Source organism: Notolepis coatsorum (assembly GCF_963971535.1).
Source record: "Notolepis coatsorum genome assembly, chromosome: 17".
NCBI lineage: Eukaryota > Metazoa > Chordata > Actinopteri > Aulopiformes > Paralepididae > Notolepis > Notolepis coatsorum.
This window is the reverse complement of record NC_140181.1, coordinates 19996072-20019270: the sequence shown is the minus strand read 5'-3', so window position 1 is coordinate 20019270 and position 23199 is coordinate 19996072. Positions and strand designations below refer to the sequence as shown.

Sequence of the window (23199 nt, the reverse complement as noted above, 5' to 3'; positions counted from 1 at the left end):
CCCTGTGTCTCCCTCTCAGCCGACCTACTGTCTCAATAAAGAACCTTCTCTCCTGTGTCTCCCTTTCAGCCTTCCTACTGTCTCAATAAAGAACCTTCTCTCCTGTGTCTCCCTCTCTCAGCCGTCCTACTGTCTCAATAAAGAACCTTCTCTCCCGTCTCTCCCTCTCAGCCTTCGTTCTGTCTCAATAAAGAACCTATTCGCCTGTGTCTCTCTACTCCGTCTCCCTCTCAGCCTCCCTACTGTCTCAATAAAGACCCTTCTCTCTTGTGTCTCCCCTACTCTGTCTCCCTCTCAGCCGTCCTACTGTCTCAATAAAGATCCTTCTCTCCTGTGTCTCCCCAACTCTGTCTCTCCCTCTCAGCCTTCCTACTGTCTCAATAAAGAACCTTCTCTCCTGTGTCTCCCTCTCAGCCTTCCTACTGTCTCAATAAAGAACCTTCTCTCCTGTGTCTCCCTCTCAGCCGACCTACTGTCTCAATAAAGAACCTTCTCTCCTGTGTCTCCCTTTCAGCCTTCCTACTGTCTCAATAAAGAACCTTCTCTCCTGTGTCTCCCTCTCAGCCTTCCTACTGTCTCAATAAAGAACCTTCTCTCCTGTGTCTCCCTCTCAGCCTTCCTACTGTCTCAATAAAGAACCTTCTCTCCTGTGTCTCCCTCTCAGCCGTCCTACTGTCTCAATAAAGAACCTTCTCTCCTGTGTCTCCCTCTCAGCCGTCCTACTGTCTCAATAAAGAACCTTCTCTCCCGTCTCTCCCTCTCAGCCTTCGTTCTGTCTCAATAAAGAACCTATTCGCCTGTGTCTCTCTACTCCGTCTCCCTCTCAGCCTCCCTACTGTCTCAATAAAGACCCTTCTCTCTTGTGTCTCCCCTACTCTGTCTCCCTCTCAGCCGTCCTACTGTCTCAATAAAGATCCTTCTCTCCTGTGTCTCCCCTACTCTGTGTCTCCCTCTCAGCCTTCCTACTGTCTCAATAAAGAACCTTCTATCCTGTGTCTCCCCAACTCTGTCTCTCCCTCTCAGCCTTCCTACTGTCTCAATAAAGAACCTTCTCTCCTGTGTCTCCCTCTCAGCCTTCCTACTGTCTCAATAAAGAACCTTCTCTCCTGTGTCTCCCTCTCAGCCTTCCTACTGTCTCTATAAAGAACCCTCTCTCCTGTGTCTCCCTCTCAGCCTTCCTACTGTCTCAATAAAGAACCTTCTCTCCTGTGTCACCCTCTCAGCCGTTCTACTGTCTGAGATTCTGGTATTTTATAATATGTATATTTTTGTATTTTTGTATGTTTGATTTTATAAAACAAGGGAAGTTCTCGATAAGCCTCTAGGCTTCTAACTTCTCCTTCATAATGGTTATATATATATATATTTTTTTTTTATCCACTTTTTCACCTTATTTTCTATTTTTCTCCCATCCCAATTTCGTATCGCCAATTCTCCCCTCCCCTGTCTTGAACGTTGCTAGACTATGCCTCCCACTGGTCGGCTGTAGTGAGGATAGAAGCCTTGCATCATGTGTCCCCTCCGGTACACGAGGAGGCAGCCTGTCGCATCTTTTCACCAGACAGCGCAGACTCTCAGTGGCGAGGAGTAACGCGTGGGAGGCTCACGCTGCCCCCGATACTTCCTGTCTCTGCTGTACAGGCGTCACCCAACCGACCTGTAAGAGTCGCTGTCCACAACATCCAATCCCCACCCATCGACTTTCCACCCGCTACCTCTGCCAATTGAGATAGTATGACGACTGGCCCAAGCCGCAGGCAATGCTGACTCGGGGAGTCGAGAACGGAGTCTCTTGCATTGGTGACGAGCACAATCTCCGCTACGCCACCCAGCCGCACAATGGTTATAACTTATTATGTATTGTTTTTACTTTTGTTTAACTGTGTTAATAAATAAATACAAAAAATTAAAATACTCAGCCTTCCTACTGTTTCAATAAATAACCTTCTCTCCTGTCTCTGTAGCACTCAACACTTTGATGAACATTGTTGCTCAGCTGATAGAGTTGTGCCCTTCCTGATGGCTTGTCGTACAGAACTTGTAAGTCGCTTTGGATAAAATCATAAAAAATTATTACCATTGCCTGCTTTCAACCCGCCTCCCAAGCAGTCAGGCAAGCGCTAAATATAGCCCCAGAATGATCAAACGTTAAAAGGTCTCTAATGTCAAGTAACCCTTGCAATAATGTCTCATCCAGTTCACCTCTCAAGTTTCAAGTTTCTCAAGTTTCTTTAATAGTTGTCATACAGAAGTACAGAATACCTTTATACAAAATGCTTCTTACTGTTACGCTCCAGAGACTGTGCAAGACAAGATAAGTATGAAATATAGTATAGCATGTAAATTAGAAGTAAAAAAAGTAAAAAAAAAATGAGGTCACAGTGTTCAGTATAGACATATGTACAATGTTCGATGCAGAATAGACGTAACTGAGTTACCATATAATATACAATACTATGCAGTGTACTAATATACAATACTATATAGTGCAAGGCAGAAATGGGATGAGGTGCAATTTAGGTACAATTTACAGTAGGTGTACGAGTTGTAGTGCAAATCCTTTATCAATAAATATAAAGTGTGTTTGTGTGATCTAAAGTGTGGAGAGTGGGTGCTGCAGTGTGTTGTTTGTTTAAGTGAGTGTGTGGGTGTGTGTGCTGTGTGCATTTGATGGTTGTTGCATAGTGTTTATTGTTCGTTTAGCAGCCTGATGGCCTGGGGATAGAAGCTTCTTCTGAGTCTTTCTGTGCTCGCCTTAAGACTCCGGTATCGCTTGCCTGACCGCAGCAGTTCAAAGAGGCAGTTGTTCGGGTGGCTCGAGTCCTTAATAATTCTCTTAGCCTTCCCCCTGCACCGCTTGTTGTAAATGTTCTGGAGGGTGGGAAGCCCCCCTCCAATTGTGCGTTCGGCTGAACGTGTCACTCTTTGTAGTCTGCTACGGTCTTGTGCAATGCTATTCCCAAACCAGGAGGTGATGTTGCCAGTCAGGATGCTCTCTATTGTACATGAGTAGAAGTTCCTAAGGATCTTCTGACTGACTTGGAACTTCCTTAGGCGCCTGAGGAAGTAGAGGCGTTGTCGTGCCTTCTTCACAACACTGTCAATGTGTGTGGTCCATGTCAAGTCCTCGGATATGTGGGCTCCGAGGTACTTGAAACTGTTCACTCTCTCAACCGGTGCCCCGTCGATGCTGAGGGGGCTGTAGTCCTTGACCCCCGACCTCCTGAAGTCCACAATCATCTCTTTTGTTTTGCTGACGTTCAGGGAGAGGCAGTTCTCCTGACACCACTGTGACAGATTCTCTACCTCTTCCAGGTAGGCCCTCTCGTCGTTGGCAGAGATCAGGCCCACCACTACTGTGTCATCAGCAAATTTGATGATTGTGTTGTTGTTCCGCTGTGCCACGCAGTCATGTGTGTACAGGGAGTAGAGGAGGGGGCTCAGAACACAGCCCTGGGGGGCCCCTATGTTGAGCGTGATGGATGAGGAGGTGCAGTTGCCTGCTCTTACCACCTGGGGTCTGCCCGTCAGGAAGTCCAAGACCCACTGGCAGAGGTCATAGTTCAAGCCCAGGTCCCTGAGCTTGGCTATGAGTTTGGAGGGGACTATGGTATTGAATGCTGAGCTGTAGTCGATGAACAGCATTCTCACATAGTTCCCCTGCCTCTTGTCCAGGTGTGATGCTGCTGTGTGCAGCACATGGGCTATGGCGTCCTCCGTGGACCTGTTGGGGCGATATGCAAATTGCAGGGGGTCCAGGTTGATGGGGAGGGAGGAACAGATGTAGCCCTTCACTAGCTTCTCAAAGCACTTCATGGCTATGGAGGTGAGGGCTACAGGGCGGTAGTCGTTGAGGCAAGCGGGTGTAGATTTTTTGGGTACAGGGATGATGGTGGACTTCTTCAGACAGGTGGGGATGACAGCCTGTTCCAAGGACAGGTTGAAGATGTCAGTGAATACCGGGGCCAGTTGATCGGCACAGACTTTTAGGACGCGGCCGGGGATGCCGTCCGGTCCTGCTGCCTTCCTGATATTCACTTTTTTAAAGATCCGTCTCACCTCATGCTCTGTTACCCTGAACACTGAGTCTCCATCAGCAGACCCCCCCCCATTGCCGTGGTTTGTAGGCTGGTGTTGTTATTCACAGCCTCAAACCTCGCATAGAAGGAATTGAGATAATTTGCTAAGGAGATGTCACTGTTCAGTTTGAGGGAGGTGCCTTTGTAATCTGTAATTGTTCTGAGGCCCTGCCACATGCCTCTAGAGTCAGCCTGTTCAAACTGAAGTTCAACTTTATCCCTGTAACGCCGTTTTTCCTCTATTACTGCTCTCCTGACGTTGTATCTTGCCGTCTTGTGTTCTTCCATGTTGCCTGTCACCAGCCCAGTGTTGTAGGCTGATGTGCGCACTTTCAGAGCCTGTTTCTTCTACCAGAGTACAGACAAAGTCAAGCACCGTTTCAGTGTATTCGTTAATATTGGCTGTGTTATCACAGAATACACTCCAGTCTGTGCATTCAAGTGCAGCTTGGAGTGTCTCCTCTGACGTCACGGTCCATCTCGCCCCCGATATAACCTAACACCTACTGCGCGTACTGAGTTAATACAATCACAGCAACCTCTCCTCACACACAGACACAGGGCTAGATCCACAAAGAATGGATTGCACGGGCTAATTACTTACAATTCATTATGAATTTAAAATGGGGGACCCTGATGTAAACAAGACAAAAGTCTTTCTCTGGTCTGCATCCCCTTAACAATTGTGTGTATTGAGCCGTACTGTATTGTACCCATTCTGCAATCTTGTTAATACAATTTTCATTCAATCAATCACCGCGCAGGTAATTGTAAGTAAGGGTGCAATTAGCACCGTGCAATCCAATCTTTGTGGATCTAGCCCACAGTACTGTACTGCCAGGCCCCTCTGCGGCTGCTCACCCAGGTCGAGGATGCGGTCCCCGGGTCTGTTCCAGCGCCAGCCCTCCAGCTGCTGGTGCTCCGTGTACTGAAGCCGCCTGTCGTGGAACACCACTCGGATGATGCTCTGGAGAAACACAAGACGACAACAACGTCACTGAACTAAAAGCACTGTTCTTTTTTCTTCATCCGTGCTTTATTTCACTACTAGAGAGACCCAGGCCAAGAAGGGCAGCGGTATGGTTTCAATTAACCCTTTCACTGCCACACTACAGAAGGTTAACCCTTTACTATCACACTACCGACGGTTACAGTAAAGGGTTCACCTTCTGTAGTGTGGCAGTGAAAGGGTTAACCTGCTGTTGTGTGGCAGTGAAAGGGTTAACTTTCCGTGTATTGTCACAGTGAAAGGGTTAACCGTTTTGGTAGTGCGGCAGTGAAAGGGTTAAGACACAAGTTCAGTTTCAGCCAAGAAGGGCAGCGGTATGGTTTCAATTAAGACACGAGTTCAGTTTCAGCCAAGAAGGGCAGCGGTATGGTTTCAATTAAGACACAAGTTCAGTTTCAGTCAAGAAGGGCAGCGGTATGGTTTCAATTAAGACACAAGTTCAGTTTCAGTCAAGTAGGGCAGCGGTATGGTTTCAATTAAGACACAAGTTCAGTTTCAGCCAAGAAGGGCAGCGGTATGGTTTCAATTAAGACACAAGTTCAGTTTCAGTCAAGAAGGGCAGCGGTATGGTTTCAATTAAGACACAAGTTAAGTTTCAGTCAAGAAGGGCAGCGGTATGGTTTCAATTAAGACACGAGTTCAGTTTCAGTCAAGAAGGGCAGCGGTATGGTTTCAATTAAGACACAAGTTAAGTTTCAGTCAAGGAAACTATAAACGAATACTAATATTATACTAACTATAAAGAAGAAAGGGTCGTCACGTCACATGTGTACATGTGAACGCACATTCAAACCTTTTTGACATTTCAATTTTAAACTCATTTCCCTCATTTACAGTCACGTCGAGTGTACATACAGAGTTAAGTATAAAATCACACAGCATATACAATCAATTAGACAAGTAAGGATAACAATCAATTAAAACATGTACAACTTGATTGACAAAGGTTGGAGATCAAGGTTTTAAACCTAAAGTTGAATGGGATCAGCCATATCCTCGTTTATGTCATTTAAACAGGCTATTATTATTATTTTTTTTTTTTTTTTTTTTATTGTTATCTTTTTTCCCCCTCCTTTTTTCTGATTTTTCTCCCATCCCACTGTTAGTCGTTATGCCAATTCCCAACCCCCTTCCTGGTTGTTGCGCACTCCCCCCTACTGTTGGTCCGGGAGGCCGGAGACTGTCGCATGCTTTCCTCCGACACATGTGCAGCCAGCCGGCAGCCAGCCTGGCAGCGCAGATTCTCACCGGGAGAGTGTAACGTGTGGAAGGTCACACTACCTCCCTCCAGATCCTACCCTCGCTGTGCAGGCGCCCCGACCGAACTGTAGGGGTCGCTGTCCACAACGCCCAGGACCCACCCATCAGCTTTCCCACCCCTAACACTGCCAATTGTGTTAGTATGAACGACCAGCCAAGCTGATAGCAACGCAGAGAGCTGGACTCAAACCCAGTGTCTCCAGCGTTGATGGCGAGCGCCTTGCCCACTACACCACCTAGCCGCCCAGGTTATTATTTGATATATTGGTTGGTGTATATTTCCTTAAATAGCTGGTATATTTTGCTTCTCCATGCATCTCCCATAGGCTTCAATCGAACTGGCACCAAATTCCGGCACCAAGCCTGTGAGGTTAGTCTGCGTTGTGGAATAAAGAAGCCATGATCTCACCTTCACCATTTTACCAGTCATCTCAGGTAGCTCCCCCATTTTCCGATTATCAAGCATTCGAATTTCATACGACTGTCCTGTTAATTCCAAACAACATCGTGATTAAAGGTCCACACGTTAGACATCAATATTATCAAGTCAAGTGTTCATTTAAAAAATTGTTAAAGGGTCATAGTTGCATGGGAGGGGGGGGGGGGTGGAGTACAGGTAGGACAGGTACATGTAGAACATAGAACAAAGTGCAAGTAATAATGACAATAGTGATAACAGTAGTAGTGAACAGTAGTGAGTGGCAGGATTAAATCAGACAGCAGTAATAGTAATGATGGTCCAAACCGTAGTAACACACTGCACCAGAGTCCGTGCAGTGTTTATTATTAAGAGTCAGATAGTCCTAACAGTGTTTATTATTAAGAGTCAGACAGTCCTAACAGTGTTTATTATTAAGAGTCAGATAGTCCTAATACTAGTGTTTATTATTAAGAGTCAGAAAGTCCTAACAGTGTTTATTATTAACTCATTCCCCGCCGGGAATTAGACGGAGCCCGTCATAGCACTGCCACACTTTAAAAGATAGGAGTGCGTCACCTTGTTTGTAGAGTTATAACTATATTCTATATTATAGCTATGGATACAATACTATGGCCCATTTGACATCACCTATCTATCGTTCAATATGTGAAAAAGAATAAATGTTTCCATCCATACTAGGGCTGCACGATTAATCGATGCAATTATCAAATCGCAAAAAGAAAAAGAATCGCAATTATTATTATTTTTTTAAATTTGTTTAACCAGGAAGTCCCATTGAGATACAAGATCGGTTTGGGAGAGGGAGGTAAGGGGTTTTAGATTGTGTGTTGTGAAGTTTAGACTTCAGAGAGGGAGAGTAAAATACAGAATTATTATTATTATTATTATTTTTTTTATAATCGCAAATTTTATCACAATCGCAATATCTGTCAGAAAAATCGCAATTACATTATTTCCCAAAATCGTGCAGCCCTAATCCATACGTTCCCGTGTTATAACGTGATGAATATAAGTATCGTTATAGCGTGGTCTGGGGTAATTCCCGAAAGGCTGTGTTATAGCCTCATACGTGAATCCTACTCTAAGCGATGCCGTTTCTTGCCTGTACACGCTATTATTCGCAAATCAAATCTATATCATAGGTATTATGTTCCATCATGAATGCATGAAAGGGGGGGGGGTCGTTTGTGATGGTTTGATTTAGGCTTGGGCGGTATGACGGTATTACGGTATACCAGGGTATTTCGAAATCCCGTCGGTATGATTTTCAATAACGTGACGTCACAGACTGTGCGCCAAATCACAGATGCGTTTCCTTCCATTACGCTGACACAGAGAGTTATATAACAGGGACGGCATTGCTTGTAGTGCACAGCACGCGCCAGCAGAGGGCAGGGCAGTCTGTCTTTCCCTCTCTCAGTCAGAGTTTAGCAGAGCTGGGCCCCGTTCCATGTACGTGGTTCAACTAAGTCGATCAACATGTCCATTATCCAGCTTCAGTTAACCCGATGTTCAAAGCCGGGATTTTCCTGTTTCACAAAGGAGGATTCAGTCTCGTTAACTCAAGCCAGACTTGAGAGTCAGGCTCAAGTCAGGCTAGATGCGCGCTCCCGTTTTAGGTGGAAAGCCAGCACGTATCGATGGCAGAGACCCTGATTCTCAACGGCATTGATTGATTAATTGATTTAAGACTTTATTGACAGATTGCAATAGGCTCAATCGCCTCGCCGACAAGTTAAATGCGTTATCTATAGGCTAATTCTAAGTCCCTCATTACCTCAATCAATCAGATTATATTTCTTTAAACTTGCCTGCTGGATTGAATAATCAAATGAGATCTTGCTAGCGAAAATTATTAGTTAACTGTTATACAGAATTACGATACGGCTCTCTTACCCATTGATTGATGTATAGTCAATCTTTTACTTATCTTCTCTGTGGTGTAACGGGTTCTTCTTTTGACTTTCACACGGACGACCGGGGTTCAAGGCCCTAGTCTTTTCCTTCTTTTTGCAATATAGGAATAATTCAATTTGGTGCACGTTGAGAGCTATATAAAGAATGACATCCTCAATGCATGTAGATTTATAATATTTTAACTTAAAACCAGGCTACTTTGGCGTATAATCATTAATATTATATTCAAAAAAATCATATTGGAAACACGGGGATTTGAACCCCGGTCGCTGAACTGGCAGGGATGAGCACTACCGCTGGGCCACTGGGCCAGATGGGATAAATTCATTGTTTATACATTAATGAACGAGAGACCCGTGTTTAGAATATCCGTTGTTTTGAATGAAGTTTATCTCTCTATCCTCATTCATTAATGTGACGTCAACGGCTCATTCAATTTCTCAAATCCGTCAAACAGCGCATCTCATCAGACATCTTAATCCCAGTTACAATTAAAATAACCACATCATGTGTACATCGCACGAGCGAGCGCCACCGTCGCCACGGTATATATAACGTGCATTATTTAGGACAAAGTGAATTTAATATCAGCATTTTGGGTCTATTTTACATTTCAAAAGCCCCCTCTGGAAGAATGGAGCACAAAAACGTAATTCAGAATGGTATAATGCAGATCGTAGACTGTGGGAATAGTTTCAGGAAACGGGCTGTCACTTCTTTGCGGGGGCGTGGCGATAGTTCAGGCTAACTTGAACTTGAACTCTGCTTTCGAGCAGGCTCAAACTTTTGGATATGTTGTCATGGTGATTTGGGAAATCCAGGTACATGAAATCGGAAAGTCAGGCTAACACAGTTAGCCTGATAAAGTTATCCGGCTAACTCGGTTATCCCGGTACATGGAACGGGGCCCTGAGCACTGAGCAGGATGACGCAACGCGCGTGTTCCTGTGGGTCTTTCATCTCGCATGTGTGTTAATCTGCACGACAAATAAAGACTTATTCTTCTATAGAATGCGGTTATGGACCGATGGCAGTCCGTTTATTAAGGTTGAATGGATGGACCATGGGTTCTTGGCACTCAACGCATGGCATGAACTAACGAGATTTCTCGTGGCTGGCACTCAAAGTGTTAAGAGTCAGATAGTCCTAACAATGTTTATTATTAACACTTTGAGTGCCAACAACGAGATTAGTCGTCCTAACTGGCCATGCGTTGAGTGCCAATGACGAGTTTTCTCGTTATTTAATCGTTATTTCTTTTACTAGCAATATGCATTCATTTTTCATCCATCCAGCCTGACGTTATCATTGTGAATGGGTCTGAGCTCGAAAAGGGCAAATACCGCTGCCTATCGTCTCCCGGATAGTAATGCACATCATTGGATTGGATTGGGTGGCCATGTGCATCAGAAAAAAAGTCCGGTCCAGGGTTTTCCCATCTCTGGCAAGGAGTGTCGATCTGGTCCAAGAGGCCCCAACAGGAGTACAAATATACATATATACATACATACATACATATTAGGGGTGGGACAATACATCGATCCAGATCGATATATCGATCTATTATCAATAATCAAATAGGATCGACGCAACGTAAAAAGATCGATTCATATTGCGATACTCTTATTTTGAAAATCCCCGCGAGTCATATCCGCCGGCGCCCAGTATTGTGAAACTCTGTGTATACATTACAGCAGTGTTTGCGTCTGCTCTAAAGCACTACAGAGCGTCTATTTTGCGAGCCGATATAAGTCTGTGCAGTTTTTCCCCGCAACGGGTCAAATGCATATAACAAGCGTTGCATCGTCGCCATTCCTTTATGCCAACGTCGCGCTAAATATCTAAATGAACGTCGCGTTGGCTGCTTAAAAGCTAAGCAGCTAACCGTGAGAGAGAACAGGAGAGTGAAGAGGGGACTTGGAAGGAGGAGGGGTGGGGGCTGTGGGGGACTGTGTGTGTGTGTGTGTGTGTGTGTGTGTGTGTGTGTGTGTGTGTCTGTGTGTGTGTTAAAGCTCAATATATAAAAACAAAAGTGAACAGGAGGTCTATTTGTATTAAAAACAATAGATTGTTTTTCATTTAAATGTCTGGAAGAGCTCAAAAATAAATACATCAATTGATATTTCCGTAGCCTTTTTTTAGTTGATCTAAATGTGACTGATTGTGTTAAATGGGCACATAATATCGCCTCATATCGATCGCAGGCACCTAAATTGAATCGTATCGTATCGTATCGTGGCAGACTTTGTGATATCGGCAAATATCGTATCGTTGTCCAAAGAATCGATATCGTATCGTATCGTGATGCAACTGATGATTCCCACCCCTAATACATATATATACACATATACACCAATAACAAAATAAAAACACAGATCTTGTCACTGGGCTGGAGAGACTCACCTTGGTTGAGGTAGGTGAGGGTCTCATCGTGCAGTTTGACGGCGGGAGAGGTAGCGGCACACAGAACATACTGAAAGGGAAGGATCTTGTTGTCGTTGTCTGGAGGCAGGTTGGACTCCTCCTGCTTGAAGATGGGGAGAGCGAGCACATCGCTGGGGCGAGGAAACAGTAGAAAGGTGTTGGTCAATAATAATAATAATAATAATAATAATACACTTTATTTGTAGAGCACCTTTCATACAAGAATTGCAGCTCAAAGTGCTTTACAGCAGAAAAAGGACAGGCACAAAATGAGCAAGTGCAGACATATAAAATCACAGTTGTTCACGTTAGGATCTAACATCCCAATAGGCCACTTTGTTTATGGTTTGATTCTATGGCGCATAAAATTATATATAAAACATAAAACAAGCATACAAAAAAGATAGCAGCAAAGTAAGGATTTAGTTTTAAAATAGGAAGTAATAAAAATAGAATAGACAGAGTAAAAAAGTGCAGTAAAATAGAATTAGACAGTAAAATGCTACAGTGCAATAAAATAGTTCAGAACAAAATAGAAATAAGCTCGACGAGTATTTTTTTAAACCACCTGATGGTGAGAACGGTTTCGCCACAGAAGACAAATCCTTGGCAGTTATAACTGTTGGCTGAAAGTTATTACTTTCAGCCTTATTAGATAGATCTCACACTAAATCAAGTGCATTACCCTAAGCTATGAACCATCACCAGAAGACACTAAACAAGCCAAGAACCATCACCAGAAGACATGTTACGCTGCTATATACTATATTACTAATCTATACTCATACAAGTCTATACTGCAATGCTATGCTATGTTATCCTTTTATGCTAAACTGCAATATTATACTAAACTGTGCTATACTGTCTATTTATCTTTTCTTTGTACAACCTTTTGAAGTGAAGTATATTAGTAGAACTCTTTTCATCATTCTGCAAAGAGTTCCATAATTTGATACCTAACCTATAACCATCACCAGAAGACACTAAAGCTATGAACCATCACCAGAAGACACTAAAGCTATGAACCATCACCAGAAGACACTAAAGTTATGAACCATCACCAGAAGACACTAAAGCTATGAACCATCACCAGAAGACACTAAAGTTATGAACCATCACCAGAAGACACTAAAGCTATGAACCATCACCAGAAGACACTAAAGTTATGAACCATCACCAGAAGACACTAAAGCTATGAACCATCACCAGAAGACACTAAAGCTATGAACCATCACCAGAAGACACTAAAGCTATGAACCATCACCAGAAGACACTAAAGTTATGAACCATCACCAGAAGACACTAAAGCTATGAACCATCACCAGAAGACACTAAAGCTATGAACTATGAACCCTCACCAGAAGACACTAAAGCTATGAACCATCACCAGAAGACACTAAAGCTATGAACCATCACCAGAAGACACAAAGCTATGAACCATCACCAGAAGACACAAAGCTATGAACCATCACCAGAAGACACAAAGCTATGAACCATCACCAGAAGACACTAAAGCTATGAAATATGAACCATCACCAGAAGACACTAAAGCTATGAACCCTCACCAGAAGACACTAAAACTATGAACTATGAACCATCACCAGAAGACACTAAAGCTATGAACCATCACCAGAAGACACTAAAGCTATGAACCATCACCAGAAGACACTAAAGCTATGAACCATCACCAGAAGACACTAAAGCTATGAACTATGAACCATCACCAGAAGACACTAAAGCTATGAACCATCACCAGAAGACACTAAAGCTATGAACTATGAACCATCACCAGAAGACACTAAAGCTATGAACCCTCACCAGAAGACACTAAAGCCATGAACCATCACCAGAAGACACTAAAGCTATGAACTATGAACCATCACCAGAAGACACTAAAGCTATGAACTATGAACCCTCACCAGAAGACACTAAAGCTATGAACCATCACCAGAAGACACTAAAACTATGAACTATGAACCATCACCAGAAGACACTAAAACTATGAACTATGAACCATCACCAGAAGACACTAAAGCTATGAACCATCACCAGAAGACACTAAAGCTATGAACCATCACCAGAAGACACTAAAGCTATGAACTATGAACCATCACCAGAAGACACTAAAGCTATGAACCATCACCAGAAGACACTAAAGCTATGAACTATGAACCATCACCAGAAGACACTAAAGCTATGAACCATCACCAGAAGACACTAAAGCTATGAACCATCACCAGAAGACACTAAAGCTATGAACCATCACCAGAAGACACTAAACTAAAGCTATGAACCATCACCAGAAGACACTAAAGCTATGAACCATCACCAGAAGACACTAAACTAAAGCTATGAACCATCACCAGAAGACACTAAACTAAAGCTATGAACCATCACCAGAAGACACTAAACTAAAGCTATGAACCATCACCAGAAGACACTAAACTAAAGCTATGAACCATCACCAGAAGACACTAAAGCTATGAACCATCACCAGAAGACACCAAAGCTATGAACCCTCACCAGAAGACACTAAAGTTATGAACCATCACCAGAAGACACTAAAGCTATGAACTATGAACCATCACCAGAAGACACTAAAGCTATGAACCATCACCAGAAGACACTAAAGCCATGAACCATCACCAGAAGACACTAAAGCCATGAACTATGAACCATCACCAGAAGACACTAAAGCCATGAACCATCACCAGAAGACACTAAAGCCATGAACCATCACCAGAAGACACTAAAGCCATGAACCATCACCAGAAGACACTACGAAATTAGCGGTGGCTTTCTATGTTCTCTAAACTTTGCACTTCATTAGTTACAATGGACGTAACCAGGGCAGCTAAACTAAATGCCTGGGTATCCAGCCTGTGTTCCTCATTCTTCCTCTCGACAGAAGAATTTCAGTAACGAAGAGGCACTTTGCAGGCTGTACAGTATCGTGTATCAGAGCACCTACTAAACCAACAAAAGGGCTTCTCTGAAAGAGAGTGCTGTGTATCCCTAGCAAAGCACTGTGCCTGAGTCAGTAAATGTTCACAAATTAAGAGAAAAATGTCTCGAAGCACTCTCAAAACAACAGAACCGAAAAAAAACATTCAGGAATAAATCAGATGATTTGCTCTAAAGCGACCGTGGCGTGTTGAATAGTAATCCTTGTGCTCTGATTATCAACCCCTGTCTTTGCAAAGCAAAATATTCAAGTGATCTGCGTCACCTGTTGGATCCTCAAGCAGTGTGTTGTTCCGTTGTATTTCATCTGCGATTTATGATTTACGTCAAATTCTAACATTACCACCATTATCTCAACTATTTGCAGATCAATCAAATCAAAGTAAGTATTAAGCCATAATAACAACAACAACAACAATAATAATAAGTTATAATAACTGCCCATTAAACTTGCCAAGACAATATGTCTACCTGTCTGTCTCTACCTATATTGTACAGGTATATTAATAAAGCAAAGAGGATCACTATAGGCTGATTGCATCATATACTCTGTGATTGACATTAGCTCAAAAAATCCCAATGTATATGCTGCTACATGAGATCTACAGCAACTCAGCAAGACATTTCTAATGACATGTACAAAATGGACTGAGAGGCCCCTAGGCAGCAATGCAGAGCAAAAAAATATTGTATAGGATGGAAGCATGGTTTCATGATCTGCATTGCGTAACAACTAACTACCCAACAGAACATGGTCATTATTTGTGAAACATCTTTGTTATTGTTCTGGGTCATGGAAAATCAACACACGCAAGTAAACAAACACACAGACAAACAACAACAATAAACAAACAAGATACTATATCTGTTTGAAACCGCCAAAACATACCCTACAAGATGTTTATCAATATGAGACAAATCAACCGTTTTTTTGTTAGCACGCTCTAGCAAAGAGGAAATCTGTCTCTATTCAATTAAAGTAGAATACAGTAGATGGTCAAAGTTTGGAACTCATATACTGTACCTCATACTGTACGCCCCAGCTCCAAGCTCTTGTCCGATGCCTGAGAGGCTGGCATCGAAGTCCTGGACCAGACCTGACTCAATCACCTCGTCAGTGAGAGGCAACTTCAGTGCCCAAGCCATGGTGACGGATGTGCAGAGCGTTGCGAGTGCAATTCCTGTCAAAACTCAAGCCTGCGTGGTCAAAGAATGCCCAGTCCTTTGGAGAGAAAGTGGAAACACCTGGAATTATTAACTCATTCACGGGAAGCCACTGTGATTATACTGTACATCTCTCTCAACTTGTGTCTTAAATAATAAATGAAATAATACTACAATGTGTAGGCACAAATGTAGCTGCATTGTGTTCCTTGAACAAAGCTACAGTCAGAGCAAGACATCAATGAAGGACAGGTATGTCGTACATTATTCACTGACAGCTGTCGGCTGAGCTAGTACAGAACAGACAGTGCATCATTTGGTGACTGTGCCTAATGCTGTATGACATGGGTGATTGATTGATTGATTGAAAACTTTATTAACAGATTGCAGAATGGGTACAATACAGTACAGCTCAATACACACAATTGTTAAGGGGATGCAGACCAGAGAAAGACTTTCGTCTTGTTTACATCAGGGTCCCCCAGTGTGCAGGGTGCGAATGTGCTCTCGCTGGTGAACAGATGCCAAGCAATAGTGTATTATTTAAGCGTAACACAAGAGAGCTGTACTTTAATACACAGTATCGTTACATACCTTTGCTAGTGAAGTATAGCTAGTTGCTTAACGTTACACTGCGACAGTTTCATGGCATCACGTCTCTCTCGCTGCCTCGTCCCAGCACTAAAATAAACAACATGTCGAGCTGACGAGTTAACGCGTTAGCCGCACAGCTAACTAACGCAAGCTGGCTATTCTTCGGATAAATAATATTATAAGTAAGCGCTTCTTTGTCTTAGTTATTGGAAATTAACGAACACAAATGTAATATGGCAGATATATATCCAGCATCAATCAAATGTGAATCAAAATTCAACAAGATTGAAAACTGTGAATTATACTAAATTTATTTTTGTTTGTTTATCTATCTTTGCCAAGGAAAAGAAGCTTCCGTCATTTCCGGTTTGGAGCTGCTGCTGCGGTAAACATTTCCGGTCCAGCATTTTCAAAGTAAAAGCACGTATACGTACAGTACCTGATTGATTTATTTATTTATTGATTGATTGATTGATTGATTGATTGATTGACATTTTTATTAACAAATTGCAGAATGGGTACAATACCATACGGCTCAATACAAAACAACTGCTAAGAGGATGCAGACCAGAAAAAGACTTTCGTCTTGTTTACATCAGGGTCCCCCATTTTCAATTCATCAGGACATTTATGACATACAAGACATGCAGATATATACAGAACTGTGTAGTAAAAAGAGATCATAAAAAATATATGTACGACAGAGTTGCTGTAACGTTACAGTATTGTTTCCCTTAGACAAATTAAGAAGTTGGAAGCCACTAGAATGGAAAGGTGAAGATTTTATAAATGGTAAAGACCCCTCCAGATGTATTTGAAACCCTTAACATAATAATAACAATATGCCTATAAATAGTGGTCCCCACTCCCCGTCAAGATAAGGACCGGTTTGACTACTGTACTCACCAGAAGCCTAACACAGTGAGACCATGTAATAATAATAATAATAATAATAATAATAATAATAATAATAATAATAATAATAATAATAATAATAATAATAATAATAATAATAATAATAATAATAATAATAATAATAATAATAATAATAATAATACATTTTATTTATAAAGCGATTTTCAGGAACCCAAAGACCCAAAGACGCTGGGTACTGCATAAGAATAACCTATGCGGATCAATTGAGTTAGCTATTAAATTAGGCGTGTATGAACATAATGTGTGGGCATATAGTTGTGTACAGTTAAGTATTCTTAGTATAGCTATTGCACATTGTTCGATTATTGGATATTGGATATTGGAGCTTGTCTGTGTGTGTGTGTGTGTGTGTGTGTGTGTGTGTGTGTGTGTGTGTGTGTGTGTGTGTGTGTGTGTGTGTGTGTGTGTGTGTGTGTGTGTGTGTGTGTGTGTGTGTGTGTGTGTGTGTATGTGTGTGTGTGTGTGTGTGTGTGTGTGTGTGTGTGTATTTTTGTACATGACTATCATACAGTGTTACATGGGTAGACTATAGGTTGGGGTAGGTGGTTATGACTACAGTACAGTGTAAGGCAGTTGTCGGCAGTGAAGGCAGGAGATTTGTAAACCGGTTCCTAACACTTTTTTGCTGTATGGAGGCCGGCAATAGTGATATATCATTTAGGAGTAGGAGTAGTGTTGCTGCCGTAAGTGGAATTGTCAGGTTACATATGTTTGAAAGTTTAGTTGTTATAGATTTCCAAAAACGAGCTACCGGTGGGAATTCCCAAAACATGTGCATATATAAGTGCCAGTGGCCCTCGGAGCGCACAAAGTGCACCGAGAGTCGGCCACCAACCCCATAGCGCACAGCTTCCTAGGCGTGATATACGTCCTATGAATATAATTAAAATGTATTTGCTGGTGATTAGGGTTGCGGGAAGCTAATGTAACTGTCATAATCACGGCGAGAGCCTTCCTCACCCCTCCTCCTTCCACACCCTTATATGGGCAGCATCCGACCCCAGCATTCCCACGCTGCCAGAGGGACATCAATCAGCGCGGCTGTGAGGGATTCCCTCATCAGCAGCCCCTACATCAGCCCACGGATCCTGCTCTACCCTCGTCACAGTGTTAACCCAACAACCTAGGTACGACGACGCACACTATAGCCGTGCTACTCTATCCTTGTTGCCTGCCTTGTCCTAATCTTTTTCTCCCTGTGCCCAGGACCACAGCTCCCGAGCTACGCCGTCTCCCGAGACACCACCCACCTGGACGCTCCTGTGCTGCACGAGGAGTGCACCTGCTCGCGTCTATTTGCACATTCCTGTTGTCATACCTGTCTGCCTGGTGCCTACATTAAAACCAACCTAAAACGCTCCATTCTCTCTCCTCCTGTGTTCTGCTATTGGGCTCCGTCACTGCTGCCCTAACAGTAACATTAGTCCAAATATCATCCCAGTCAAACCCAGGGTCTAATTCTGGGATGTCCCCTCGCCAGACTATATCTAATTCTAGTTTTTATTAGTGCTGTCAATCGATTAAAATATTTGTGATTGTCCATAGTTAACTCGAAATTAATTTTTTCAATTTCTTTTTATCTACCTTAAACGGATCTTTTTCAAGTTCCAAGTTGTAATACTCTTATCAACATGAGAGTCAACAAATGCTTGCTTTATGCAGCCATTTAACACAAAAGGATGACCCTCATGCATTGCAAATTTGCATCAAATTCAAAACAGAGTGATGCACAAAATAACTTGAAAGAAAATTATAATTTAAAACAATGAATAAAGTGTGCATGAAATAATAGGGGAAAGAAAACGTTAGGAACTTGTTACATTCACCCACACAAGGGCTGAGTAATCACACACACCCCCCCTCTCTCTCTCTCACACACACACTCTCCCAGCTCTCTTTCTCTCTTGCCCCTTCCTCATCTCTCTCACCCCCCCCCCCTCTCTATATATATATATCTCACACACACACACACACACACACACACACACACACACACACACACACACACACACACACACACACACACACACACACACACACACACACACACACACACCTACACACACACACACACACACAACACACACACACACACACACACACACCTACACACACACACACACACACACACACACACATTGTGAGTTAATTTTTTTTTATATATATGGATTTGATTAGGAGTGTATACAAATCTGAGACAAACCGCCTTGAGGTTGTTCTGTCCCTGATAAGCTTAATAAAAGGGTGTGGGTTGCAATTTAGTTAATTCTATTGGAAAATACAACATCAATTAGTGTCGATTTTGAGAAGTCTTTCAAGTTTGGTCTAGTTGGTTCTGTTATCATCTGGGTCAGGTTTAGGTTACCGGTACCACTGACTTCCTTTAGGTGATCCGAGTTCCTATTTAGCCCGTTCAGGTTCAAATCTCCCACCAATAGTTCATAATCCTGCACCCTTACACCCCATCACGGTCTCTGAGGTCTGCTGACCAATCCCTTCTTGTTGGCCCTAAATCCAGGCTAAAAAACAGGGGGGACCGTGCATTTGTGGTTGCAGCCCCCAAACTGTGGAACGAGTTGCCCCCCCCCCCCCACATTAGGCTGGCCCCCCATGTATGTTACTATGTCAGTGTTTAAGTCCCATCTTAAAACACATTTGTTCTCCCTTGCTTTAAAAAAAAAATTTGTTTGCTGCTGTAATTTAGTTTGTAGTTCTGTGTACTCTGTATTGTGTTTATGTGTGTTTTACTATATTATAATAATAATAATAATAATAATAATAATAATAATAATAATAATAATAATAATAATAATAATAATAATAATAATAATAATAATAATAATAATAATAATAATAATAATAATAATAGATTCAATTTGTACCGCACTTTATATTCGCGAGAATCTCAGAGTGCTACAGGAGATATAGACAAAAAGTTAAATGAATAAAACAATTAAAATGAATAAAAACAATTAAAATTAATAAAACAACCAATGAAATGGAAGAACATAAAAGTAAAATAAAATAATAATAAAATGAATAGAAGTAAAAATAAAAGTTATGGTTTTTACTATCATCTCCTTCGTCTTAGAGATGTTTAAGAGCAGGTCGTTCTCCGTGCACCATACAGCAAAGCTATCGACTTCAGCTCTATAGGCCGATCCATCCCCGTTCTTCATTTTTTTTTTTATCCACTTTTTTCTCCCATTTTCTATATTTTCTCCCATCCCAATTTCGTATCATCCAATTCAACCCTCCCCTGTCACGAACGCTGTTTCTTGCCTCCCACAAGCCGGCTGCAATGTAGACTAAGTCATACATAGCACAAGTCCCCTCCGGTACTTGAGGTAACAGCAGTCGCATCTTTTCACCTGCGCAGCTCGATCTCTCAGTGGCGAGGAGTAACGCGTGGGAGGCTCACGCTGCCCCCGACACTTCCTGATTCTACTGCGCAGGCGCACCAACCGACCTGTAGGAGTCGCTGTCCACAACGCCCGATCCCCACCCATCAGTTTCCCACCCCCTAATACGGCCAATGTGTATTAGTATGAACGACCAGCTAAACTGAAAGCAATGTGGAGCGCTGGGCTCGAACAGGCAAGCCCAGCGTCTCCGTCATTCGTGGCGAGCGCCTTGCCCACTACGCCACGTAGCCGCCCCCATCCCCGTTCTTAATTAATCCCACTACTGTTGTGTCATCCGCGTATTAAAAAATCGGACAGAATCAGAGTGGGAGGCACAGTTGTTAGTGTATAGACAGTACTACTATGCTACTATGTCTATACTATCTACAATGCTACTATGTCTATACTATCTACAATGCTACTATGTCTATACTATATGCTACTATGTCTATACTATCTACAATGCTACTATGTCTATACTACTATGCTACTATGTCTATACTATCTATAATGCTACTATGTCTATACTATATGCTACTATGTCTATACTATCTATAATGCTACTATGTCTATACTACTATATAGACTGTCTTTGCTACTATGTCTGCTAGCCAAACGATACCATCGACGCCAGAGGTGAACCCTCTTGCTGACTCGTTGTACACAATTTCTAATTCGCTTTGGATAAAAGCGTCATCAGCTAAATTACTAAATGTAAACGTAAGACAAGCAGATCAGAAATTATGACTTGTAACACATTGTTATCTGTTGAGCTATCTTGTAATGTATTGATCAATCTGGCTAATAAATCGTATTAACCGGATCCATTTGACTGAGTAAGTTATTCATGATATTCGTTATCCACAACAGCAGATAGGAGTTAAACCAAACAATATAGAGTTTTTTAAGGGGAGACCACCCCCCTAGATAGGGAAAAAAAATAATAAAGGATGAAATCATTTGCAAACATCTTAATTGTTTAGAATAGTCAAAAAAAGAAAAAAAAAGTATTAAAAAATGTTTGGTCGCATAATTTTATTACCCAAAAAGGTGCGTGGTCTATTCAAAATGGCCCCTTTTTGCATGTTACCCCGAGCAAAATTGTGCAAAAATGGATGATATATAGATATTTTCTCATGGTTTTTCATGTTACTACATTAAAAAACTAACTTTTTGTTAGAGATTTTTTTATATGCCACTCGAACAGGGATTTATGACCTTTTATGACCCCTAGTCATAAAAAAAAATTCAGCATAAATGTTTTGTATAAAATGTTCTAAAAATCTGGATGAGTGATATATCAAAAAATCCTCTAACAGAAAGTTGTGGTATATGGATAGGAGGAAACGTGGCCAGTTTGGTGTGTGGCGGTACTAGAGAAATTGAGATTTTTTGTTTTATGTGTAATACAAACTCATAAAATCTCATTTTGGGAAAAACGCCTTTAAAGTTTTGTATTGTCTGTAAATCAGGCTATGTATGACATATCAACAAACCCTTTGGCACAAAGAAGCAGGATATAGATATGAATAAAGGTGGAAAGTTTGGTGTGTGTAGATGCTAGGGAAATGGTACATGTCTACCCTTTGGGAAAATGCCTTCAAAGTTCTGTATTGTAAAATGCCATAAAAAAATAATTTAAACCGCTATTTACAAACACGACAACACCCAATCAAACCATTAGTAATAGACAACCTAAACACATGCCCGATAACTGAATAACATAATAATAATGATGTAGTAGTACTAGTAACAGTGTAGTAACAAACAACACAACCGATTACTGTACCCCCTAATAGGCCAAATAAATATTTGAATAGATATCACTATGAAACTTTCCCAGTTTGTATGTTGCAAATGTTTATATTATGTTTATATTATGCAAATGAGGCACTTCCCCATTCAATCTGTGCACATTTATGGATGCAATCATGCAAAATGAAGCAAAATAAGAAACTAAATGTGTTTTTTTTTTGACGTTTTCTTGTTTGAAAGAAGACATGTAAATGGGCAACATTATACAAAATTCTCAAAATGTCCCCAAAATCAGGAAAATTGTATTTTAGGGGGTGGTCTCCCCTTATATCATTGCTCAAAACACACCTCTTCTCCCTGGCCTTTGACCAGAGCTATAGCCTAGCATTTATACATGACGTCCGCTGTCACTCTGGACTTTTTATCCAATTTTCCTGTCTATTTTTATATTGCACTTTGCCCTTGCTTTCTTATATGTACTGTACTATACCTTTTTTCTGTAATTTTAGTGTATTCTATTGCATTGTATGTTTTTATCATGTAAAGCACTTTGGTTTGGTTGCTAGTCATTTGTAAATGTGCTATACAAATAAAACTGACTTGACTTGAATATCATAAAATATGATATAAAATAAATAAAATATGTGTAAGAGAATATAATGACGCCATAGTCAAAACAATACAAATGGCTCCTTTACCATTATCAGCAGAGAACACAGGTGATTAGTTAAGAGCGATAGTTGACGAGTAATTGGGTCTAAATCTCGAAATGAAGATAGATATTCAAATAATTGATTATAAATTCATTTTTCAAATACTTTGTCTATGGGAATAATAATAGAAATCGGGTTGTAACTGGATCTGTGGAACATAGAAACATTTTCCAGCATATTTTTCTTCCCTTGTATTGAAGAAGCCATATTTGGTGAGCATAGCACACACCAACTCTTGTATTCACAATTTATTTCCTTGTCTTGCTACCACACCCAGGAGTAAATACAACTTTTACAAACTGGGCATTAGGTACGTAGGCAGTGTTTCAGACTCCAAAAAGCACAGCTGATTGATTAATCAAAGCCAACTCCTCGCTTCCGTCCTTTTGTCAACTAAGTAATATCGAAGTGAAAAAATAATACCAATGTCCACATAATGTATATGGTTATTATATCAACGAAACACCACATAACATTATAGAATGTTTAATAAATTCAAATTTTATTACATTTGACATGACAAAAAGATCCCAAATTA

At 41.4% G+C, this 23199-nt stretch overlaps 1 protein-coding gene across 1 annotated transcript in view; it reads right to left on the bottom strand.

Moving 5' to 3' along the window:
- The window catches only part of LOC311243512 (transcription factor CP2), a 42671-nt gene extending 26533 nt beyond the window's left edge, over positions 1–16138 (bottom strand). The window contains exons 1-5 of the mRNA XM_084332753.1: positions 15854–16138; positions 15120–15317; positions 11111–11262; positions 6758–6834; positions 4941–5046 (exon numbers count right to left, since the gene is read on the bottom strand). Of these exons, the coding sequence (XP_084188879.1) occupies positions 4941–5046; positions 6758–6834; positions 11111–11262; positions 15120–15241 (457 nt within the window). The 5' untranslated portion in view covers positions 15242–15317; positions 15854–16138. The remainder of the gene's footprint in view (positions 1–4940; positions 5047–6757; positions 6835–11110; positions 11263–15119; positions 15318–15853) is intronic.
- Between the last annotated feature and the right edge of the window lie 7061 nt (positions 16139–23199).